Source organism: Lonchura striata, chromosome 1 (genome assembly GCF_050655825.1).
Source record: "Lonchura striata isolate lonStrDom1 chromosome 1, ASM5065582v1, whole genome shotgun sequence".
NCBI classification, from domain to species: Eukaryota; Metazoa; Chordata; class Aves; order Passeriformes; family Estrildidae; genus Lonchura; species Lonchura striata.
Genome location: NC_140703.1, coordinates 2095252 through 2119999, shown reverse-complemented (window position 1 = coordinate 2119999; position 24748 = coordinate 2095252). Strand labels below are relative to the sequence as shown.

General features: G+C 38.6%; 1 protein-coding gene across 9 annotated transcripts in view; it reads right to left on the bottom strand.

Annotated features, from left to right (window-relative positions):
* Positions 1-1954: 1954 nt before the first annotated feature.
* Positions 1955-24748, bottom strand: part of ZPLD1 (zona pellucida like domain containing 1) — a 99978-nt gene continuing 77184 nt past the window's right edge. For 8 of the 9 annotated variants that reach the window (XM_085576116.1, XM_085576169.1, XM_085576212.1 and 5 more), the window contains 10 exons: positions 23282-23395; positions 17829-18049; positions 15361-15542; positions 14645-14717; positions 11501-11598; positions 10820-10900; positions 9818-9989; positions 8376-8484; positions 5511-5540; positions 1955-3543 (listed from right to left, as the gene is read on the bottom strand). In XM_085576116.1, coding sequence (XP_085432242.1) covers positions 3368-3543; positions 5511-5540; positions 8376-8484; positions 9818-9989; positions 10820-10900; positions 11501-11598; positions 14645-14717; positions 15361-15542; positions 17829-18049; positions 23282-23387 — 1248 coding nt within the window. In that variant the 5' untranslated portion in view covers positions 23388-23395 and the 3' untranslated portion in view covers positions 1955-3367. Of the gene's footprint in view, positions 3544-5510; positions 5541-6293; positions 8485-9817; positions 9990-10819; positions 10901-11500; positions 11599-14644; positions 14718-15360; positions 15543-17828; positions 18050-23281; positions 23396-24748 lie in introns of all 9 variants that reach the window. The other variant, XR_014954247.1, reaches the window with a different exon arrangement.

Sequence of the window (24748 nt, the reverse complement as noted above, 5' to 3'; positions counted from 1 at the left end):
TCCTACCTATGCCTCCTCCAGATGAAGAGATGAGTAGCTTAATCAGGGCAAATCTGCTTCTTCTGGCACCTTTGTGGAGCCTAACAGATATCAAGAGTGAGAAATACTGTCTGCTGAATGAAGCAGGAAATGTGATTTACTTCCAGGTTCCTTGGCCAAGGCCAGTTTCTCAAACATCAACTGAATTTATCCCAAGCACTGGTGTACACAGCTCCAGTAGGATATGCCTTTTCTCTCTTCCACGGGGCAAGCCTGGAAGTGTTTTCACCCTTTTATAGGTTTATTAAATTCTACTGGATTTAGAACTGAGCTTCAAATTTCAGTCTCTTTTTTAGTCTGCTCCACAATCTGGGTGACAGATTTGAGAATATTTCAATACACTGTGCTTCCCTGTAGAAACCTGACCTCTGGGCAAAATAAACATTAAAACACACATAAAGGCACCTCTAAAGGAAGGAAGTGCTTGCATCATCAGACTCACTATTCTTTTAGCAATTCTGTTTCACTTAACACTTGCAAAACTCCCATTTTGTATCAGACCAGAGCTCCTTCATACAAGTACAAAGTGTCTTCTTAGTTTGAGTGCTTCAGCGCATTTGAAACTTGATCTTTCAAGTGCCCACTACAGGTAATTTCTGTTTTCAATCTATTCCCCATTCCCTCTCGCCTGACATTCGGCTTTCAAAAGGTAGGCTGTAACCTTCAGGTACATCCACTCAACTTCTGCCTCATCTGTTATGTGAAATTTGTGAGGTCACAAATTATGGATACCACGTGGTCCTTAATACCTGTACACTGCTTTCAAACAAAACAGAATGGGGGTGTTTTTACAAATTCAGTCTTCACCTTCCTAGAAATATTTTGCCAGCCTGGCTCAAGTTTTCAGCTCCCCTACAATTCATAAATCATTCCCATGTCAGATCTGTAAATGGATAAGCCTTGGTTTAGGCATCATTTTCCAGCTGTAGATCTCTATGTTTCTTTACCAAGGAGGAACACATATTTATCTCTTTTAATGAATGATGGAGACAAATATATTCACAATCCGTAGCAAGTTCAGTAATGACTCCTACAGATGGCTGTTGGAACTCTGTCACTAATTTAGCTAGAGGGAGATCACCCTTTGGTACCTAACAATTTCCACACAATGAAAAGTTACACAAATATCTTACCTGGTTCTTCACAAAAAACAAACCACTCCAGAAATTTTAACAAATAGAAGAATAACATTCTGCATATTACATTATTGAGTAGCAACTCCATTTTTGCAATAGGTTACCTGAGCCTCAAAAGAGGTGGTCAACAAGACTTTGTTAATTACTATGAAATACATTTCCTTATAGAAAAGCAAGAGTCTTCCAGAAACACAGAGAAATCAAACAGGACAAGTATGATATTATATCAGCAACTTTTTTTGCTTCCAGCACCATTTACTTACTTTTTCTGTGGTCTTGGCCAAAATGTATGGGATTTGTGTTAGAAAAAGGGTCTCTCCCTCTCTCCAGTAGACATAAGCCTGACATTTTTTAAAGGCTGCTAAGTTAAGATGGGCATATTCACATTAGTGAATTAACAATTAACTGCTGAAACAACTTTCTAAGGATGATAATGGCTATCTCCATCACTGGAAACTTTCAGCTAAATCTGCTCCTTACTAAGTAGTAATTACATTAATGGGATTCTTGTGGTTGTCTTTATTAGTAAATTAAAATAGATTATCTGAATTTATTTATCCCCAGGCTGGAATATAAATCTCCAGTGTTTACCATACTCCTTTAAAGGTCAGTAAATCTATAAAGATATTAATTTATCCTGTATAATGAAAGCTCTTACCAAACCAACTTAAAAACGCAGGTCCAGTTTTCCTCTTTGTAGAATGAGGTCCCTGGAAGAATGTACAAAAGTAACAACTGGACAGGGGTGGGGGGGAACAGTACAAACAAAACATCCAGTCTGAAACGTTTAAAATAATTTTATTAGACAATCGTGTTTTACATGTCATCAGACCTAACCCCTGAAGTGCAAAAATGTTTCTGAGGTATTAAGACTGGAGGAAAACAGGCACAGTATTGGTTGTTAGGGATACTGCCCTACAGCAGGGTGGAATTTGCAAACAACAGGCCTTTATACAGCATTTGCAGGATCAGAGAAAACTGAGAACAAGACTGTATTTGTTTTTAGCCTTGAGAGCCAAAAAGCCCTGATCATTAGCCAGTTCTGTCACATCAGTGAAGACACAGACACAGTTAACACAAGATGATGATAAATATCAATGAGGTGTTTCTAGGCCAATATGTACAGTACATGAAAAATGAAATTTAACTGCTGTATGTGTGACCAGAATCCCAACTGTCTATCCAGTCCAGCTTAATATGCTGTGTCTATGGTGGCCTCTCTAGTGCCAGCATCTTTGTCTACTCTACACAGCTGAGCCACTGCCTTGTGCTCCTGTTTGAGCACACACTGCCACTCACACTCACTTCAGGTTAAGTCTGATGTTCATCAGATTAACTAGAGGCAACAGTACAGTACTTCTTGTAGCCTGTTATCCTTTTTGTTGCCTTCTTCCCCTCATCTATGCAGTGAACAAGTCTAACTCGTGCAAAAAATCTTCTAAACAAATAGACTGATTGATGACTCTTCATGTGGAAATGAAAGCTTTATCTGAGAACTGAAAAACTCACAGGGCAAAGCTAGCCCTTAACAATTAGTATATTAGTGAGAGTTTTACTCAGTTGCCAAACTGTGCTCCAAAAATAATTTTCTGTGAGGAACATTTGGGTGATACTTGATACCTCCACAAGCCAATAGAAGATATATTTAAGAAAATACCTCCAAATTACAAATAAGTAAAAGTCACTTGTTACAAGCCTCTCTTAGGTTATTTTTAACCAAGAGAGCTGAAAACAAATTCCTCCTGAAACACACTTGTTTTTGTGAAAAATGTAATGACAAAAGCGAAGTTATTCTTATCTTACTAGGTGTTTATGAACTTATGAATTATTCTGAATATGTCAGCCTTTGTATTAAAGTGGCACACTTGGAAAGGTTCTCATCTGCAGCCTCTTCAGCTTTTACACCTTACTGAGCTGAAGAAGATGTGAGCTCTATTGTCAGCACATTCATGGGCAAATGTCATGCAGTCTGACCACAAACACAATTGAGATTCTCAACATTTTCTAGCCTTGTTACCAACATCACTGCTGCTTGCCTACACAACATCATCTAGAAAAGCTACAAGTATAGAATAGCTGGAACAGAAGCTGGATACCACTGAAGTGTTGCCTTAATATTACTTTTGAATGCAATCATACTTCACAGACGAGAAAGGCAACCCCAAACAAAAAGTGCAAACAAATCATCACTTTCAGTTGAAAACTGGGTTTTGGATGCCACTCAGGACCGAACTGTTGGGCCAGTTTCTGTGCAGAAGGGTCAGAGAACAGACAAAAAAGAAAATGCTTGAAATTCCTAGGACCACAATGCCTGAAATCAGTGCGCTGGTGACTGGGTTCATCTGGAAAGGAGCCCCGTTTGGATGAGCTGCAAGGAGAAGAAAAATTCTCAGGTGAGATGTGGTTTTATCTGTCACGGGTGCCAAACACTTCTGCCTTCCCCTCCTACACCCAGTATACTGCACAGTGGCAATGAAGGAACTATAACTGTATGCATGGGCATCTGTCTACTTGGATAAAGCTTATCTAAGTATATTTTGAAAACAGTCATTAATTCTTTCAATATCAGTCGTGCTGGGGGATAAAGACATGTGTCTTCTAAGGCATTATCCCTCATCTGCAAGTGACCAGCCTTGATGCGAATTACTCAAGGCAAGACTATAATGATCCAAGGACTATCAAGGTAGATGTGTAAGGATTTGTGGCCTAATCAAGGTAATGAAAGGATTTCTTCCCCACTATCATTATCTACATTTCAATTCAAAGTCTATATAAATCAGCAGACATGTCTGGTACCAGATATCAGACAATCAGGAAACTTGTTGTACACCTTCAGAAAGGGCTTCTTAATATGTTTATCAATTATCAGGTAGAAAAGGTGACATATTTAATACTTATTGCAGTTCAGCAAGCTGTTCATGGACCAGTTCTGAGATAATGGGCCACATACATCCACCACCAGGACTGTGTTTTCCAGCAGGAGGGGGGAAAAGCATTTGAGTACCAATGAGCATTTGCCATTACCAGTGGTGGAGAGTGAGGTGAAATGACAGCACAGCCTTCATGTGAGAAACCAGACTGCTCCTCCCAGAAGCAGCCAGCTGTCCTCAACACTGTTAACCCCACTCTGCTCCCCACAAGCTGAAAGGAAATCAGCAGGAAATGCTGCTCTGGTTACCCTCCCCTTCCCAAAGATGTGCTGCTTCCTGACTGCTGCAGCAGTGACCCCACCTCGCTCTGCCTCTGCTCTCCACAGAGACAGCAACAGGCAAGGAAAGGCTTTTGCTCTGGGATGGAGAGGCTGCTTCTTGTGTTGGATGGGAAGGAAAGGCAGCAGCCATCAACACAACAAACTCTGTGTAGCAAATAAAGAGTTTGCTTTTTATTATTTTAATTACATCCATGGGTAGGAGCACACCAGGGAGCCATTAATTACAGGGAGAACCCTCCATGACAGACAAGAACAGCAGCTGCTTTTATATGTTCTAAATTGAGTAAAGAAAGGAACAAAAAATTTTAGACTTCAGAGGACAGAATGGATTCCTTGTTCCACTCAGTCCTGTTATGAAGAAATACAAGGTGGAATGGCCCAATGTTCCACCTGGTCATTTTTTTTAGCCATCAGCCACTCCTTGTCACCAGCAGAGAACAGATAGGCTGAAACAAGTGTTCCAAGTGCCCAAAGGAAAAGCACCCAAAAACTTAGAGAGCTGAACTCCCCTGCAGCCTATTTCCTTCCCCACCCTAGCAGGGCACAAGTTCTACCCAAGTTTCTCCACAGGCTCTTGCAAGGTCAAACACCAGGAGAACAGAAGCTGAAGGTCTGAACTTGTGGCTTTTAGATGTGAACCAAGCTAGACTGCACCAGAATTACAATTTTCCTGCTCTACTCCTCTGTGGCATGGGCAAGATTTACTGCTCAACTCTGGTTTTGCATCTGGTGGCTATAATGTACCCTTCACCCTCATATGCTGCAGCATCAGATCTTCATTTCAACTTCATCACAGGAATTAAAAGTATCAGTGTAGATGGCACTGGGTGCACAAATTAAGCTGAGAATTCCATACTCACAAATTAAACTGAGAGTTCCATACTCACAAATTAAACTAAGAATTCCATACTCACAAATTAAACTGAGAATTCCATACTTACCAATTGCTTCCTTGTCAGCGCATATTGGTATTGACTCATTTAAGCAACAAAAATAAATAAAATGAAAAAAAAAGGAAAAACAAAATCCCAGTACATAGCTATTAATCAAAATGGTTCATCCTCACTTCTGCTTCTTCCCTCATAAACCCTCTCTGATGCTTCTTGGAATTCTGATTAACTTACCAAGCTGTGAATTGTTGGTTGGCATCTCATCTATATTTAAAAAAAAAAAAAAAAAAAAGGCATGTGTCATATTTTTAAAATACCTCTGCCTACCTCCTCCCCTCTTGCAACACAAAAGCCAATAGTTGTAGCTTTATTTTAAAAATACATCAGGTCTACTTGCCACCATTAACTAGCAGCTTTTAGTATCTCTGTTAAATTAATGACAATAACATTAATTGCATGTCATTGCATGCATTTCATTGCATGCATTCCATTGCATGCTTCATTTTTAATATCAGGAGATATTAAAATATTAATTAAAAAAAATTAATGTCTTGTGGAAAAACAAACCAACACCACCTTAAATCAGGAATCTCTTAATTAAAAAGGTGGCCAGTTCTGTTGTCTCTGTCAGTAACAACACAAGCATAAGCACCATGTTAAATGTAAGTCCCTTCATTTAGACGTATTATAAAATAGCTCTATAGGAAAAACTTGAGTTTTACAAGAAAAAATATGTTAGCAATCAAATTATTACAAAAAAGCTCTGTTCACCATGCTCATTTTCCTCTTGGCAGTTACATAGTGGCTTTATATTCAGGGTAACATTTGTATTTTGTCTTCAGTTTGTACTTACTTACCAGTGTCCATTTCAGAATTACATTTCTTGTCACTATTTTGGGGGTTTTTGTGCAGTCTGTGAGCACATTTCACATATACATTTGTTTTGAGCAGCTGTCTCCCAGGCTTAAGTGAGACATCCATCAAAAGCTATGTAATTTCAACTCCACAAGTAGGTACCTGCTTTGTTCCCATGCAGAGACTAAAGCATTTTCTTCTGTGCACATCTCCTGGAATGGCTTCTTTTGGATTAACAAAAAAGAATGACATTTCTCTGGAAAGAGCCAGGTGTTAGAAATAGGAGAAGGACCATCACTGTTCTGCAGCAGCACCAAGCAGCTGGATCAGCAGCTGCACTGCCAGCACAGCTGGTGGCAGGTCACGGGGGACCTGGCTGCCCTGAGGAACCTCTGCAGGTGCTGATGTGCACAGGTCACCCCTGGGACAGCTGCAGCTCCACCCTAAATTAGGGAAGGGCACATCTGTGCCGTCCTACAGAGCTACACCCTAGTATTCCTGACCCAAAATGTAATTGTTTAAAAATTATCCAAATTTTTCCAAATTTATCCAAAGATTATTCATCATCCAGATCATTTTGGTCAAGTTCTCATATGATCTTCCCGCTTTTAGTTTGTTAATAATAGTATTCATAAACCTCCTGATTCTTACGAGTTTATTTTCACAAGGGGAATTGACAGCAGGACTAATTCCTTCTTTATGACCCAGAAGAAAAAGGGAAATGCAAGTGAGATTGAGGGACTTGCCCAATGCCAATCCTGAAATCTGTAGCAGAGCTTAGAATTTAATCCCATTTTTTTTTCAAGTAGTTCCCATTAAACCATCCTTCTGTCAGTGCGAGTCCAAAAGCACACTATGAAGATGGAGAAACCAAAAAAGCTTTACTCACCCAACTTTAGAGTACACCTAAAAAAATCTTTTCCTTTTTCAGCCTTGTTCATGATTTCATTTAAACAACTTCAACAGTTGTCATGAAATTATAAAATTGTTTATACTTTCTTTGGTGCCATTAAACATCCATCAGATCACTTTGCTTGAAGCTATGCAATATTTAAAGATAATTAATCAGAATTTTTTTAATGTAAAAATAGCATCCACAGCATTTGAATCATGAGCTATATTACCTACCAGGGGCTGCTTGTATAAGAAGTTGTATCTAGTTGCCATTCCTTGCCTAAGGCAGCATTACTCCAGCACACTTGTTTGGCTGAGAAATCTGTCATTCATTTCCCATATGTACTCATGTATGCAACTTTGAAGTTAGTTCTTTTCACTTTTACTTGGCTAATCAGAAGGCAGCAACTCACATGGGACCATGTATAATGCAAAAACAATCACTAATTTTCATTGCAGATCTGCTGCTCATAACAGAACCTATTTCTTCCAGACATGGTCTCTTGTTAGGTGCTTCCCCATTCTGGAGGGTCAGCTGCTCCCTTTGTATACAGGTACAACAACTTGGCATTTAAAGAAGGATTTTATTCTCCAGTTTTAAATTAGATTTCCTAGACTAGGTTCAGTCCTACTCTCTGCATCCTAAATCTAAGACTGCCGAAATCAGTTAACTGCAACTACTTATAAATATTTATAATTTGTAAAATTTAAACAGCACTCACATAAATTTTTTTAAGAGACTGGAGGTTGCATTTAGAGCCGCCTTTTAATTTTTTTCCTAAAACAATTGGCAATAAAAATGGAAATCATGGAATTTAACCCTCAATTTAAAGCAGTGGATTTTGGCCCACCATTTAAAATTTACAATGGCTTTGTCCCATTTCTTTCTTATAGCTGAATCTAAGAATAGTGTGCATTAATTTTAAGCATCATGTAGATAAAAAACCAGGGGGAAGCTGGAGAAATGGTGAATAGAAAGTGGTAGTGAATATTCATTATCCATCCAAATTAAATTGCAACACTGAACACAGTATCTTAAATTCTATTATCTCCAGTGATATCTGACAAAAAGAGAAGTCAACCCACTGAGTCTGGACTTTTATAATGGCCTTATATGTATAAATGTATCCCACAGTGATTTTATTGGAGGAGGAAGCATGTGAGAGCCAAACAAAAAACCTAGCTCAGAATTTCTATCAAACAAAGCAGTAAAAAATGCCATAAAAATTTTCAGCAGTAGTAAAAGAATACTTAGCAAAAAGTCACTGCAGATCTACATTAAAGTGCAAAACATTTCCTCAGGTTTCCGAAATTCCTGCAGCCCATAGAGAAAGATTTTTTTGTTCCTACCACTCCTGGTAATGATGGGGCCAGCAGAGATTACAGCATTGCCAGATGTGCTGTGAGGGCGCCACGTCGTCCTGCCACCAGTGTCCCTTCTCTCTCTGTTACTGCAGATCTGCATGGTCAACCAAAGCAATCACACACTCAGAGTGGAACTCAACTGTGGCCTTTTTGTGCTTCTTGATGTAACGTGAACTCTTTGGAAAGCAATACTACAACTTTGATTTTATTTCTTAGTATGCATTAAATCACTTTGCAATAAAGACATCTGTAATATTGCCTAGAAGCATGTCTTATAAATTCCTGGCTTCCCATTTTATTTTGCCTCACTTTGTTTACAAAACTACATTGCTGTTGTGTACAAGATCCATCTTATAGTATATTAAATCTTCAGTAGTTAATTTCCCAAAGCTATATTTACAGTTTTTCCCAACAAATCTGTTTTGCTTGACAATCCTCATTCTAGCAAGCTTCTCGAGTGAGAGTTTGCCCATCTTCCATGGAGTTCTAAATAGCAATGACACACCAAAACAACCCCCAACACTCTCATCTGGAATCCTCCTTTAAACCTACCATCTACCTTAATCTACAGTGCTCAAGCATGCACCAAGCATTTCCTTAGTTTCAGCTTCTTGTGAAAGAACTTCAAAAACCTCAGAACATAAATTGATGCAAAACTAATTATGTAAATGTGTAACATAAAAATATAAAATAACATACAAAATTTCAGGAGCATACTGAACTGACCACACTTTAAAATTCTAAAGGGGAAGTCATCCAGCAGGAAACAACGCAGTGTTCTGAAGACAGCACAGAACTTTGTGTTTATGTGTTTATTTAAATGTTTCCATTTCCAAAATTTATTTGCTATTCCTGATTCTCCTAAAATTAGTTAATTTTAAATACACATAACATCATGAACTTTAGCACAAGAGTTGTTTTCACATGATAGAGGAGATTATATACTTTAAGGGGAATGGGGTTTTTCTTCACTGTGAGAAACTTCCACAAATTTTCAATATAACAGCACTTTCTATAGCTTTAGCTTTTCCATAAACTATATTCTAAGATATTTCTTTTTATTCTTAAAAAGAAATTCTTTAAACTTATTCTAAGATGCCCACGGTGATGATGGATACCTTACTACTATACTACGAACATCAACCTGAAAGCCATTTCAGAGTTGTTACTTTTAAAAATTAAGGACCACAAGGCAAAGAGGTAATTTCTCATCTATTCAATAACCTGCGTTTTGCAGGACTAGTATTATTTTAATTCCAGATGCCAGCATTAATTTCCATATCCTTCATCAGTAGTTTCACATTCCTTCAGACACAAAAAACATTCTTACTTCAGTCTTTACAGTCAGTTTGATTCTGCACCATCCAAACTCCCATAACACTTGTAAGCAGAACTCCAGGATTTATACCCAGATAATTACAACTTACTGGCACAAGAAAGGGACAGTCATCTGCTCTGCACAGCTTGGTCACACAGTGCAGGAAAACCGTGGACATCTTCTGGTTCTTGTGCTTCACAAAGCGAAACACCTCGAAGGAAAAGCGCCCCATTTGACTCTTGCCGTTCTCAATGATCGTCGTCTGCGGGTCCTTGTCACAGCTGTTTTTTGTGGAGAAGAGGGAAACTGGGATGAGCAGCTCTGTTAGCATTTTGAAGCCCTTAGCTGGGAATATGATAGCTTAAGCAGCAAGATGAACATTCCATTCCTTGGAAAAGAGCAGAGTGCAAATATCTGCAGACAATCTGCCTGTCAGGCTGCAGGCTCCCGTGCTGAAACACATTCCTGCAAAAACACTGATTTGTTTTGCAGCACCACAGCTAAACCAAAGTGCCATTTAATTCCAGTGGTCACAGACACTCGAGACCTGAAGCACAAAGCAATCAGGTATGTTAACCAGTACAGACAGATAACTCCAAATGAAGACAGTGCCTCTCCATTAGGTGTCACGGATAAAATTTAATCTGAGATACTGTCAAGATGTTTTCCAAAGTTCCAATTCAAATAAATGTTATTACCAGGAGTAGAAGTAGGAGCATCTATTTATATTTAATCATTTGCTTAACTACTTTCCTGGACTGAAGTCTCCAATGTTTTACATCACTGCCATTCACCACATTCACCTTTGGTAAATGAAGGCCTGTTTAGCCATTCACTTTAAGCACTTATGTTATCATGTTTGTTATCTCTTGCAGAACTACTTTGGATATATGCTTTTCTACCTCCATAATTCTTATGACTTGGCACTTACTTCTATGTTTTTGTCCACACAAAACAAAGCTTTGACGTTTTATCTATAAACCTAGCCCTTAGTCCTGCCTACTTAAATGCTTAAACTTTCCAGGCAGTTTAAGGCATCACTATTGAAGAGATTTATAGTTTTTTTTTTTAAAGAAGGACCAATAAAATACTGGTTTTGCACAGGACCTACCTGAAGAAAAGGTCATATCGAAGATCATCACTGGGATTGCCAGATGGTGTGGTGTAGCAGTAGTCCATCAAAACATTCCACCTGCACGGGGAGTAATGGGATGGATGAGGGCAACTGGCAATGCAAGCACGGGGGGTGAGAGCAAGGGGAGATGAAAGGACAGCACAAAAAGCACACCAACAGGTAGTGCAGCTGAGTTACTGCATTAAACAGGTCACAAGCCAGTCATCCTGGTTCTTCCTCTGCTTAGAAGATTAAACAGCACCACATAGCAGCAGAACTTTATAAATCAAATCATTTGGTTTCATGTAAATCAACCACCACACCAACACATGTTGCATGCCTCCTCCAGAAATCATGGCCACAAAGGACTAGAAATCAAAACCAGCCCACTTTTTAAAGTCCTGAATTCCAGCCCTTGGTCCAACAGAGGCCTTTTCTTAAGTAAAAGCAATATAGGGTTTAAAGTATAATTCAGGAAAACTTTCATAACGAGAACAGCAGCAAAATATGCATTCACTGCCAAGGACCTGACATCCGCCAGCTGAGAGCAGTGATTATTGAACACCAACCATTATTTTGAAATACAAAAAGCTATGAGGAAAGACAGGTGCTTCTAAATCAGATAAGTAACAAGAGCTGAAAAGCAAGCAAGACAAGATATAACACCCTCCATGGTACCTGCCATCAAGGTTCGTTGCTCTCACAGCTGCATATATTTTGGTTTTCAAAGGTAAACCTGTACTTGGAATAAGGAGCTGCTGGCTGTAGGTTGAATCCTGTAAAACAAATATTGCCTCAATTGTAACAGAAATTCCACTCTAACAACCCATCTGCATCCAGACTGAGCTCTCAGTAATTTTCCTGACTCTTCTGTGTAGAATGATTGTTAATTTGTCCTCTGTAAGGGAAGAAGCAAGGAGCAATGCCAGAGAAATTGCCTACAGATTTGTCTGTAAAGACTGGCTTTGCCCCATGCAACAATCTGGGAGAATATATGATTTAATAAGGTGGTTGAATTGGTGATTAAGGAAAACATCATTCATCGACACTTCAGGAATCTCCCAGAGCCTACAGGCACACCAAGGAGCTGCTCTGGTTTTCTAACAGAGGAGCTCTACTGGGTTGTCACACTGCACTCTTTCCCAGGAAAGGTTGCTAAGGTTATTTGAACTAATGGAGATAGCAATGCTATCTATGAGATGTTATATATTTTAAGCTCTAATCTGGGATAACAAAGACATTCTCTTATGCAAAGTGTGGTTTCTATGTAAGCTGACTTGTGGAAAACTAGAAGTAACAAACATTTTCATTTAAAATCTGTTTCAAAAGAGCTGTTTCAAGAAAGCTGTATTCAACATAAAAGTTGGGAATTCCCCATATACTACTTAAATATAGCTGTTTTACTGGGGCTTTTTGCTCAAAATCTAAATCATTAACATCACTTTAGCAACAATACAATGAAACATCTGTGCAACAGATATTAATCAAGAATGTCAAAATGCACTACCTGGTAAAGTCACCTATGTGAAACACAGTGCTAATGCAGATAGCACAGTGTCTCAGCATGTTGAAACCTCTTGTGAAAGTTCAAAACACTCAATACATATGAAAAAAAACTGGTAGATAGGATTTAAATCAGTTCATTGTGGCAATCGAGGCCATGTCAAGCAGCAGCTGGCAGCAACAAGAAGGTTTACACCAGAGACCAAGTGATTTTTTTCAAATGCCAAAATTAACAGCATACCCAAAATCTAATCTATGCAGTATCAGAGGACTTCAGGTAGGTTTGTCTTCTTTCAAGTTAATTATACATTTCTATAACACTTAGCTCTGCCACATTTTGCAACTGATTAAAAAGTGCAAGACCCTCACTATTACACTCCATAGCTGCTCTTTTATTCTTTAAGAGTAGTTTTTATTCATTTAGAGAGACATTTGCAAAAAGGCATAAAAGCACATAGCCACTTAGGCTCTGTGAAAGCCCATTAAACATTTTGCTATTAAACTCTGAGTCTACCACAACAGCTCTTATCTTTCCTACCAATGACATGTACTAGCATCACCAAGTAAATCTCAACAGCACTTTGTGACAGAAGACAGAGGTGAGCTTAGGGGATGAACATTAGGAAATAAGTCAACATTAAGAAATAAGTCAACATTAAGAAAGAACACTACAGCTAAATTTGAAGAATGCGCTTGCAGTCAAGAAACAAACCTGTACACATACTCTCTAATAGCAAGGGTGGACACGAGCCCAGGGGCTGCTCCCAAAACCAGGACTGCAGCAGCGATAAGTGAGCCCAGGAGACAGAAGCAGGTGGCCAAGGCTCTCCTAGCAGGGAGAAGAAATGCAGGCAGTGCACAGGCTGCCCAGGTATTTATGCAGCCTGGGAAGGGAAGAGAAGGGCACATCCAGCACTGGAGTCTGCCAGCCTTGGCAGCATTGATTGCAGCTCACGGGGCAGCAGTGTCACTGCTGCCAGGATGAACAGGCACCACTGGTCATGCTCAGCTTGCAAGCTTACAGGGCTGGGGAAGATTAAAGCACATTTTGGATTTTGGGGACATCTGAGGAAAAAGTGTGCTCAATGTGAGCATCAGCAGCATTTATTCCTGCCTGTTTGCTGACCTGGGCCCTGAAAGGCATCAACATGCAGTGGTCAATACTTGGCTTGATGAGAAATTTGCCTATTTTTATTCTGCCCCGTCTTTTTGATCATGGGTTTATTTAAAAATGAGAGAACTATAATCATCATTTTAACAGATTATAGGTTTTTATTTGGAGCTCTGCTCTTTCAAACAAACATGATTTTTTAGAGAGTGCCATTGAAAAATGTCCTGTTGCAATATTTATAGCTCATTATGTTCAAAGCATAAAGCATTGACTTTTAAATCAGTTGCATGAATTATAACTCAGCAACACGATGGCATGAATAATAATGCAAAAAAATCGGATTCATAATTTACAAAAATGATGCTTGATAGATTGAAAAATTGATATTTAAATCAGGTATTTAAAATGTATGAGTAAAAATTTTAATCAACACAAAAATATAATTTCAGGGATTAATGTTAAATAGAGGTCCTTGCATTTTTCATGTTTCAGTGTCACCAAATCATTTACATGGTAAAAGCTTTTATAATAATGGATATTCCAATTATCTAAAACATAAGGAAGAAGCATTGGATGAAAACTGTCATAATTATTAACCCTTAAAATCTTTAAAGTCCACACTGTAAGGCAATATATGCATCAGGCTATAGATTTGGAACTGATGCATCTTTCACAACAATCACAGATGATTGAAACACTCTGATGAGGCTTGAACATAAAAATACCACAGCCAAAGTGCTACAGTTCATTGCTGTGGGAATAGGTCTGGAATAATTGTACAGAATTCCTCAGAGTAGTCTCTGTTTAAGCACAAAGCACCTATACACACACAGAGAAACATAATAAATGCAAACAAAATATGCACTCTGGAGTATGATTGTTGTGGCTACAATTGATTAGTCATGTGGCACTGCCAGCTGAAAGCCAGAGCTGCAAATTGAGGAATTTCCTGTAAAGGGCAGGACAACAAGACTGTGTCTGTCCTCAAAGACCAGCCATACAAACACAGCCAGCAGGTACATGCCAACAAAAAGGAAAAAGGAATTCAGAGAAGAAAGATGCCTGGAAGAAAGGTTTGGCTCATGGGAGGAACAGGAAGGAAACAGCAAATTATGAAGAGGAATCTATACTTTCATCTGCTGAAACAGTTTGTACCCACATAGCGCAGAGATTCATTTAGTCCAGGTCATACTGTGTTTTATACTTACATTGTAAAGCAACAAATTCAAAGTGCTGATAAATGTACCATTGTTCTCTCTTACAGAAATAGCAGCTGATGACCTACAACAGAACCAGAAACCAAAAACCATCATGAAGAAAGATACCTTATTTTTGTTTTTGCACACTTCAGTGGGCTTTATCATTAAAAAACCTCAATGAGTCCTATCACAAGGAGTTAATTTATGCATTTGGGTTATAAACTTCAGAAACAGGAATTTATAGTGGAAATACTGACAGTCTTAACTATGCAGAAAATAATGGATGCTACTGAAAACACGAATCAGAAAAATAATTAGCAGAGAGGCAAAGTGATAAAAAGGAACTCGCTTCACATGATGCACAAGGTTTACTCACGGAAATATTTTCTCTTGCATTCTATTTAAAAGTTTACAAACTATTTCATGAAGAATTTTTTTTTTTTGCTGCTATAATTTTTGATAAGAACACCTGAATTTTAAGGGAAGTTTCACATTATCTAATGGCCTCTCCATAACAGCAGGTCTCCATGAATTATATTATCTCATATAATAACGCTACAGAATTTTATTTTTTCTTGCAACGCTTCTTCTTTTGGTGCTTTTTTATTTCCTTTTACTCTTAAACAGCCAAAGATTGCTACATGGACAATGCTGTTATGGCATGCACATACAGATGCTCACACAAGCATGGGGAGGAAAAGGCAGAAATGATCAGGCACACTTACGAGGCCAGCTGGGTGTTGTTAACCAGGTACTCCAGTGGGTAGCTACAGCTAAATTTGTACAGGAGCCCAGGCAGATAGCTGATAATCGTGGGTGGGTCTGGTGTATCAATATAGCCTGAAACATTGCCTATCTGTACCACTGAGGTATTTCCATAAGCATTGATACCTCGAGCTGAGGATACCTATGGAGGAAGAGAGAAAATTGCTATTAGCTGAAGTTAACTTAAGGATGCTGATGGTTTAGCCCATAATTTACCCTGAAACATCTCCACTAAAGTTTGCAAAAATTATTTCATTTAATAATATCTTCCCCATCTTCTGTTTTTCACCTTCCTGGAATCATGCATTTAAAATTCACAAGCTGTATCCCTGTTCTTAGAACAGACTTGAGCAACATTTGGAAAGAATTATGAATCTTGCAAGTATACTTTCAGTAGATATTTTTTCCTCTACATTCCCAACGAATTAATGCAACTTATTGGGAAAAACTAAAGCAACTTTCCTATTACAGTTAAAAAGTATTACCTTACAATGAGCTTCTATACCCAATAGAAAGCCCAATACACAAACAATTTTGTTTACAGAAAAAATACTCTCTCACTGTTGAGCTTCAGGATGGGCACATCAAAAATAAGGGACTTTATAAGCAGCCACAAGCCAAACAGTTGAACTTTGAGCGTGGCTTTGTTTATATTATATATTTGTAAATCTTAAATATAAACTATAAACTGTCAGAAATTACAGGGCTGAAAAGTAATACAAAATTAATGCCAATGCAACCTGAATTGCATCCATGGGCGTGTGCTATTCCGTATTGCTCAGCTCAGGGTGTGCAGAGCCTGCAAGAACACACAGCCCTCAGGAAAACTGAGGGGAAAACTGAGAGGAAAACAGGGGAAAACTTCCCTGCTGGTATCAGTCCAGCCCCACTCCATCTGTAGCTAGTGGTCTGAATGAGGGCTGAGAGCATCACAAATTCCTCTCTCAGCAGGCACAGACACAACCGAGCAAACTAACATGGCACTGGACTTCTACTGCAGCATTTCTTTTATACAACTGTATTAGCAAAGCAGGTGTTCTCAGTAGCTTTAAAACACATGGTTTCTTAAAAAAAAAATTGATTATGGAAGAATCATCCTGAGGTGCACGTGATTTGTAACATTTTGCAGTAAGTAGCACAGGACACACAGCAGGAATTTTGATTTCTTTGTCTGACAAAAACACACCTAAAAGACAGAAGCAGGCATGCATTTTGCCCATAGCGTACCTAATAATTTTCTTAATAGCACAAAAATGTTGAAAATAGAATGTTCAGGATCTAAGTTTTTGCCTAAACAGGCTAAATTAGTAGAGCTAACTAAAGCTTTTTTAACTTCCTCACCACCCTACCCCCCATCAAGTAAAAAAATGAGTCTGCTGTATTACAGAAAAACATGGGTTTTAGAGAAAGACATGGGCTTTACACAAGTTCTGCCTGAACTGTTGTCTTTTCTTTTATTGAAAATTGTCTTGAAGGTCTTTGCTGTGAAACACTGCCAAGAAATGCAGGGCACTGTAAAACTCCAGTGTGGGGAACATGATAAGAAATGCTCCCTGCTCCATTTTTGTCTTCAGCTGGGGGCACAGCATGAATAAACAGAGGATGGGGGAATATTTTTTGTTATATTTTTAGCAGTTACTTTGTCTTTGTATTCAGTGCAGCCTAGTGGGGACTTCATGGGAAGCTCCAATTATTTGGACTTATCAGACTGAGAGGTCTTTTTGTTTGGTTTTAAACATCAAGCTCTTGCAATTACAAGCAAGTTCAGGGAGTTTACAAGGTGACCAGCTACACAGGAGCAGGAAGAAGTTGCTTCCTGGAAAATTATTCTACTGCAAGTCATAGAGGTTCTCTAGTTGGAAAAAAGAGTCTTGAATTGGCTGAACTGGTTGTTTGGTGAAATTTTAAAAGAAAACTCAGCCTAAGGCAAAGAGGTCACAGAGCATAGCAAACATTTCAGCAAAATTATTAGCAACAAAACAGGGGGTTTGTTATAAAAACTGACAGGGATGAAGTGCAAATAAGAATTCTGGAGAGAATAAAAGCCTTCAAAACAATACATTTTTAAACTTGTTTTTTAAAGTTATTCATAGATATTTTGATATCACTCAATGTGATAGACATGAACTGTCAGACTCTCCACTTCTGCAAAATCTAAGGCATGGTCAGCAAGGGTTTTACAAACACCTTGGGAAAATCTCATTCTTCCACTGAAAAAATACTTAAATAATAATTATATTTTCTAATCAGAGGACAGATGTGTGTCCCTTATAAGTTACCAACTTCCTCTCGTTTATTCAATGTATGCAGTATATCTCCAACTGGAAAAGACCAATTAACTCTTATCTATGAAAGACACAATGCTGCCAAGGGCATTCACTTGATCCTATATATACATAGCTATAATTTTGCTTTGACTTGGTCTTACCACTAAAGTGTTTCCACAGGATTCCAAAGTACTCAGATTGATTATGAAAATGACCACTGCTGGAAAGGTGTTGTTATTGATGAAGCCCCTGCAGTGGGCATCCCCATGTTTCCCATTCAGTGCCAGATCTGTCTCAGAATAGCCAGAAAAAAGAACTGTGCAAAAATTTATCTTCATAGTAATTGTCTGTACTCCACAGAAAACATTGATATCTCGCTCAGCTGCAAGAAAAATACAGGGAAAGACATTGTCAGAAGATTTGAAGCAATCATTATACAACTATTGTAGCAGTTAGTCTAGCATTGTGACTTCCAATCAAATAAATTTTTAGATTTCAGTTTCAGGAAAATATTAGAATATAAAGGAAAGAATTGCATTAATCTGAAGAACAGATTTGACTCTACCATATTGCTGAAGAAAAAACCAAGAAGTAATATAGTAACATAGTGTAACCAAGCCAGAAATACATTAATCCCACAGCAAATCTTTTAGTAGCACATTCATAAATGAAACACTGCAACTGAGTAGAAAACAGCAAGTGGTTAAATATTTGGAGTCTGATTAAGCAGCCCCCTCTGGAACAGAAATTTCCAGCAATTTTGAGAAATAGAGAAGGCCAAGCTCTGCCTCCTAACCCATTCTGGCATGGAAACTGGCCACATTTTTCTGAGTTGTCTGGAGTCCACTGTGTATGAGATCACAGTCTCAGGCAGTGCAGACTTTGAAGTACAATCAACAGTATATCAGAGTAATTTATTATGATCTCTCCAAAATTGGTTTTCCCTGGGTTTTGGCTTTGGGGCTTTTTTTTTTTAAGAACCATCAACTTGAGCTTTAATGAAAAATCAGTTGGCTCTTGAAAGACTATGATCAATACCACAAAGCATCTTGCAATCTTTCATTCTGTGCATTATGACAACACAAAAGGCCCAGAAAGAAGCAGCTGTTAAAACTGATCAATTTTTGAACAGCAAAAAAACTGTCTTTGCCAATTTGACCTTTTATTCAAAAGTTCTGAAGATTTTTGTGTTCTGAATGGAAAAGCATCAGGTTCAGATGCAGGCACAAGCACCAGATTGTTTTGCTTTAAAGCTCTAACATTGCTCTTCTTTAAGGTCTTCTTTGCCCACAGAAGGTTGGGGGGCTGTTTCCCCCTAGTGCTTTACAAAAATACATACTGCACTGTGTTAAACACAGACATTACTCCTTTATAGAACTAATTTATTGCATCTGCTTAAAGATTAAGGGCTATTAAAATTGTAGAACAACTTCGGTCAATACTGTACCATTAAGCCTGCTAAAACGAATTGTTTCACTGCGTAGTCACAGCAGAGAAGAAATAAAATTTCCATTACAATGAACTAGCTCTTCCCTCATGGTAAAGGAGCACAAGCAGTTTAATTTAGACAGCTTTAATGGTGGCTTTCAAGCCAAAACAATCAAGTGCAGAAAATAACAGGCCAAACTCAGTCCTGAGATAATGCCATGATAAATGTTACTCACTGGGTGTAAATTTGGGCAGAAATTTAGGTACTGGAGGCAAGACAGAAGGTGAAGTGATTTGGCATGAAATTCTCCTGGTTGGTACACAATCATAATCCCACTAATGTAACACACAAAGATCGGGAAGCAGCATTTCCACTGCAGGAGGACTATTACCATCCTTTTAATGAGTGTACCAAGGTAGAAGGGCCAGCACAAAACGGGGAATGGCAAAGTGTTCATTTAGGTTTCCTCAGACTGATGCACAAACAGCTCATAATGAATTGCAGGATGTAACAAAGTAGCTCAGTTAATTTCATAACTCACTTCAAGCCTTTTCAAAAAGCAGAATAATAATTTTACCAATTAAGCTACCACTACTGCTTGCAAAATTGTCATTTGACACTATGGGAAATGAGACCCTAACGTACAAAACCAACTTGTGCTTGATACAGGAGGATAAACAACCTTTCCAGACTCAATCTTTTCTGCCCACTACTTCATGAGGAAATATTGCTGCCAAATTAATCCATTCTGGAATTAAAACCTTTTTTGTTCTGAAGTCTATCTGCAGCCAGTCCCAAACAGATCTAATGCCCTCTTAGATGTTACATATCTAGCTCATTTCTTGACAATTTGGGAAGGTAAATATCATTCCTATAAGTTAAAAGAAACAAACAAGCAAAAAGTATTTGCATTCCTGCATTAAAAGCCTCTGGTTTTCTGAGTCAGAGGAGCGATGGTTTGAAGGTTTTGGGACCCAACTGATGAAGCCTTAACTATAATGGCCTCTCTGTCACAGAGTTTCCATAAAGGCAAACCACTTGGTTTCTTTCTGACTCAAATCACACAAGCTATACACAGCCAGAAGTGCTCGTGGATGTCTCCAAAGCAAGGGGTGAAGCCCAAGGGGTGCACAGATCCTACAGGAACAGGGACCATCTTGAATTATGGGCAGACCCATGGGGGCAAATGCTGGGAGCTCCACTGCCCACTTCTGCTCTGGTACCCCTCCACACAGAGCAGGCAGCAAAAAAACCCAGAGGACAAGAGTTTCTACAGAATACCATTGATAAAAGTCATTCCATCAGAAAGGGAATGAAAATATCTGTGTAGTCCAAAACCAGTTTCTCCTCACGAACCTCCTCTTTGATCAAATCCCTGCTTTGATATTGAATTAAAATGCATAGTGTATGTGGAAAAGCTGCAACATTTCCTCAGTTCCTATGAAGTTCTCAACATGAACTCAAGACAAGAACCCCCAGAATCAAAACTGCATGTCCCAGCTGGAGACAGATTGCCATGGTTCTGTGCCCCAGAAGCCTTCTAAAAACTATGCTTTACTGCAATGCAGAACTAAAGTTTTTTCTCTATGTGAGCTTTCTGAATGATGGAAAGATCTAACCTACTTATATATTCTCTAGAGCACATCTAGCTTTGGCACAAAAAAATCACTGCATTTTCTGTGTACCAAAAATGGGGCTATTTTTCCTTCATTCCTGATGACTATTGCATACCTGCAGTCTAAAATAAACCCGCAAAGTGCAGAAACAAAAGTTCTGTTTGATTGTCATCCTCTTTATTCAGCACTATTCCTATGCAAAAAGTCACCTAAGCGATGAATGATAAAAGAACAAACAAATGAAAAATGGATGAGCTCCATGGTTCCTCCAGGAAGGCTTCATTTGTCCTCTTTGTTGTAGAGAACTTCTGTTTCTTATCAACATTTAAAGAAAAAGAGGAGATAATTTCAACACCCAATGGCTTCTCCAGTATCTGCACATCACGCTTGGAGTTCCAGCTGACAGCAATAAAGACTCCTTGTGTGGAACAAATAAGGAACAGGAAAAAAAATCTGTCCAGAGCCAGGTTCTGTGAGTGACATCTCAGCCTGGAAGAAACCAGTTTTTAAATATTCCCTTTTTTGACCTCTCTCTCACCTCTCCCCTTACATTTGAGCCCCAAGAGCCCTGAGGCAGCATCCCCAAAACCACACCTGAGCCAGGAGCTGGGGAAGCCAGCACAGAAGAATGAGCTCCTTCTCCCTGCAGAGCCTCTCTCCATCTTCAGCACCTCTCAGCCCCACTGAACAGCCCCAGCCCACTGAACACTGAATATATTTATATGAATATATATACATGTATTTCAATATGCATTGAACAGCATATTGAAACAACACCTGCTAAATTTGGGGTAAAAGGGGTTCCTGGCTTTCACCACCATCTCAGGTGCACAACCAACAAACAGAATTATTGCTATTTCCTAGATCTCAAAATTAACAGTAAGACTTGATCAAATCCTGGCCTTTGAATCTCTGCTCTCAGCTCATATGGCCAGTGAGGGGTGATTAGAATTTACTTTAAAAAAAATTCTGTTTGCCTGCAACCTAAACAGATTTTCTCCCAAGTCAATGAGATTTGGCAGACATGGAATCTGATATGACTCATTTTTATGAGGCAGAACTGCAAGAGGCCCCTAAATACCCTCAACAGGAGATTAATTCAATTCGCAGGTATCACATTGCAAACAAACATTGGTACAGAGCAGGTGCAAAAAATGACCAGAGAAAAATTTTAAAACACAGAAAGAGCAACATAAACTTCCCTCTTTCTGTTGCAAACATCTCAAGAAGCCTCAAACAGGGACCAAATAACCACAATTACATCAGAAACTCAAAAGGTAGCTCTGAAGCAGGTGGACAAAATTCACTCACAATTCAGAGGCAAGCCTGTAAAAATTGACTCTAAGAAGTGGAATATATATATTATGAATAGAATAGGAATATATATATACGTATATATATATATATATATAAAGTAGCTTGCAAAATACTCAGCTAAACTGTGATTTTCTCAGGAATGGAGACAATCGATTTGATCTTTTTTGCATGTCTCATTTCTCTCTTCTTCATGTTCATATTGATTAAGTGGAAAAGAATCAAACCCACTGTTGCTCCTTATGTCAACAAAACACCTAGCAGCGTGATAGTAACAGTGGAATCAATAAACCAACTTTCTGCCTTCTGCTGACTTAAATTTAATAAAAGAACTGACCCTTCCTGAAAAAAAAAAAATCTAAACTTTTATTATTCAGAAGGCAACAACAGGAGAGGTATTACAGTGTAATACTACACTGAATTTTCATTACTGAGCTAGTCAATTCAATCGCTATCTCAGAAAAACAAGATGTGAGAGCGACAGTATTCACTGCCTTCTTTTTATTATTATCATTCTGCCCATGATACAACTGAAACAGGAAGGATCAGCAATATAATAGAAACTAAAAGGATCCTTTGCCTGAGTAAACCCTGATACCATGCCACCAAGACTGACATTTCATTTCTATTTCTCATTGTATTAACAGCTCTGAGCATGCAATGTCCCCAAAATGACTTCATTCCCATTTTCTTAGAGGAAGGAAAATACATCATCCATAGACAAAAGTCATTGCTTCACCTATCCCTAGGCAAGGATTTGATGTTGGAGTGAGGCACTAAAATTTTGCCATCAAGGTAATTTTGCTTAAAAGAGATACATATTCCTTTCTTTTACTAAAAGGATATAATTATATTATCTTACCCAGGAAAAGAAAACTATAAAATCTTAACATGAAAGAAAACCCATTTAGGAGTGTGAGAGTGCTATATCTATAGAGAACATTAACAACAATATGAGCTCTGGTGAATGTCTTGGGCAGTTCAGAGCACTGGCAGAAGCAGGTCAAGCCCCTCTGGTTTGAGGGGAATTGTTTGCCTTGCTACCAGGCTGAATTTGACCCATTGTGCAATTAAGAAGAAAGCAAAGTGCAGCATTAGGCAAGTTCATTTTCACAAAAACAGCTAACACTCAATTAATGTTGAGTCCTACCCCCAGGCCTTAGACAGATTTAAAGCTCTGTATTTAAAAATAAGCACTGCTTTGAACCAAGACAATAAAGGAGCCATTAGAAAAAAAAGTCTATTAAATACTTACCAGGAAACCTGCTATGGAGGTTAGCATCACAGTTGTATCCATTGAACTGAGCAGTCACTGGGAGCACTTTAATTGTCAACAGGAGCAGCAACCATACCTGTTCCATTGCAAAACCTAGCAAAACATTAAGTGGTTATTGCAGACATCTGTTCATGGCATTAAAGATGCTCACTGCAAACATTCTGTCACTCAGGAGGCAATGGTCTCCAGCAAAGGAACTGGAGCTCACAAGCTTGTGGGAAAGAGGTCACAGACAGCAGGGCTCTGCTCCTGAGTAATGTGTGATTTCTATTAACTTCTACAACTTCCAATCATAACTTGTGGCAAAATAAAAGGCACTCGAGGATAATAGAAAATGGAAAAAAACAACCTTAAAATATATTGATAGAGTAGAATTGCTTAAATATTTAAAATCAAACAGTATCTTGATGTTTCAGTGTAAAACTCCTTAAGAAAAACATCTTGGCTAAGATAAAACTATTGTTCCAAATGATAGAAAACCATAGAAATAAATGCTCAGCAATTCTCAGGCTCAAGATCCTAGAATAAAAATTGGTTCAGATCTATTTGCCAAATATTTTTTCTTTGCAGCACAAACGCAATTAAATTGAGCTTACACAAAGAGCTGGTACAGATACTTGCATCTACTTGGATTGTATCTGGCAATCAGAACACAAAAATTTCTAATGTTCTCAGTAATGATTCCTTTTGCAAGGAAAGCTCCAAGGTGTAATACCTGTGGTATTTACCACAACATAAAACCCCCCAGCTTTTTATGCATGTCTGTCAAAAGTATCCCAAAACATTGAGATTTTTGTCAGTGGATCCAAGTGCACTAATTTTTTGTTTGGTTTATTTTGTTTGGGTTTTTTATATGTGTAAGATTCTGTCATTCTAGAGAATACAGCTGCTGATGTAGACCCCAAATGTGGCAATGTTTGCTTAGGCAGGAACTCAGCAGTTCTAAGACTTAGGAAATTGCTTCCTCTGAGACTACAGATCACCTGCAGATGAGGAACACATGCAAACTCCAGAGATGTTGCACACCTGAACGCAGCCATAGCTGGCATGGCAAGGGACTGTCCTGCATTGCTGGAAGAGCTGGCCACAGCACATGGATGGAACATTTGAGACAAACCTTTGCTCCTTACTGGAGCTTTCAAGGCTGCACAGCAGCCTGAGCTACTTCTCCTCAATGATGCAAAGCTTTCACTACTTTTCAAACCATGCTCATTTAATGCTCTGCGTTGAAAGACCCTTAGAGGACACTCCCATGTGCTTTGTCCATGAACAGATCGACTTCAAGAAAACACTGACCCAAATTCTTCTAAAAAGTCAAAGGTATGTCCAAGTGTACAGCCAATGTTTCCTGTGTAATCCTGCTTGGAAGGACACGGAATAAAATGCAGAATTGGAAACAGCAGCTTCCAGCAAAGCATGAACATTTGGGAAGTCAGGTGTAACTTT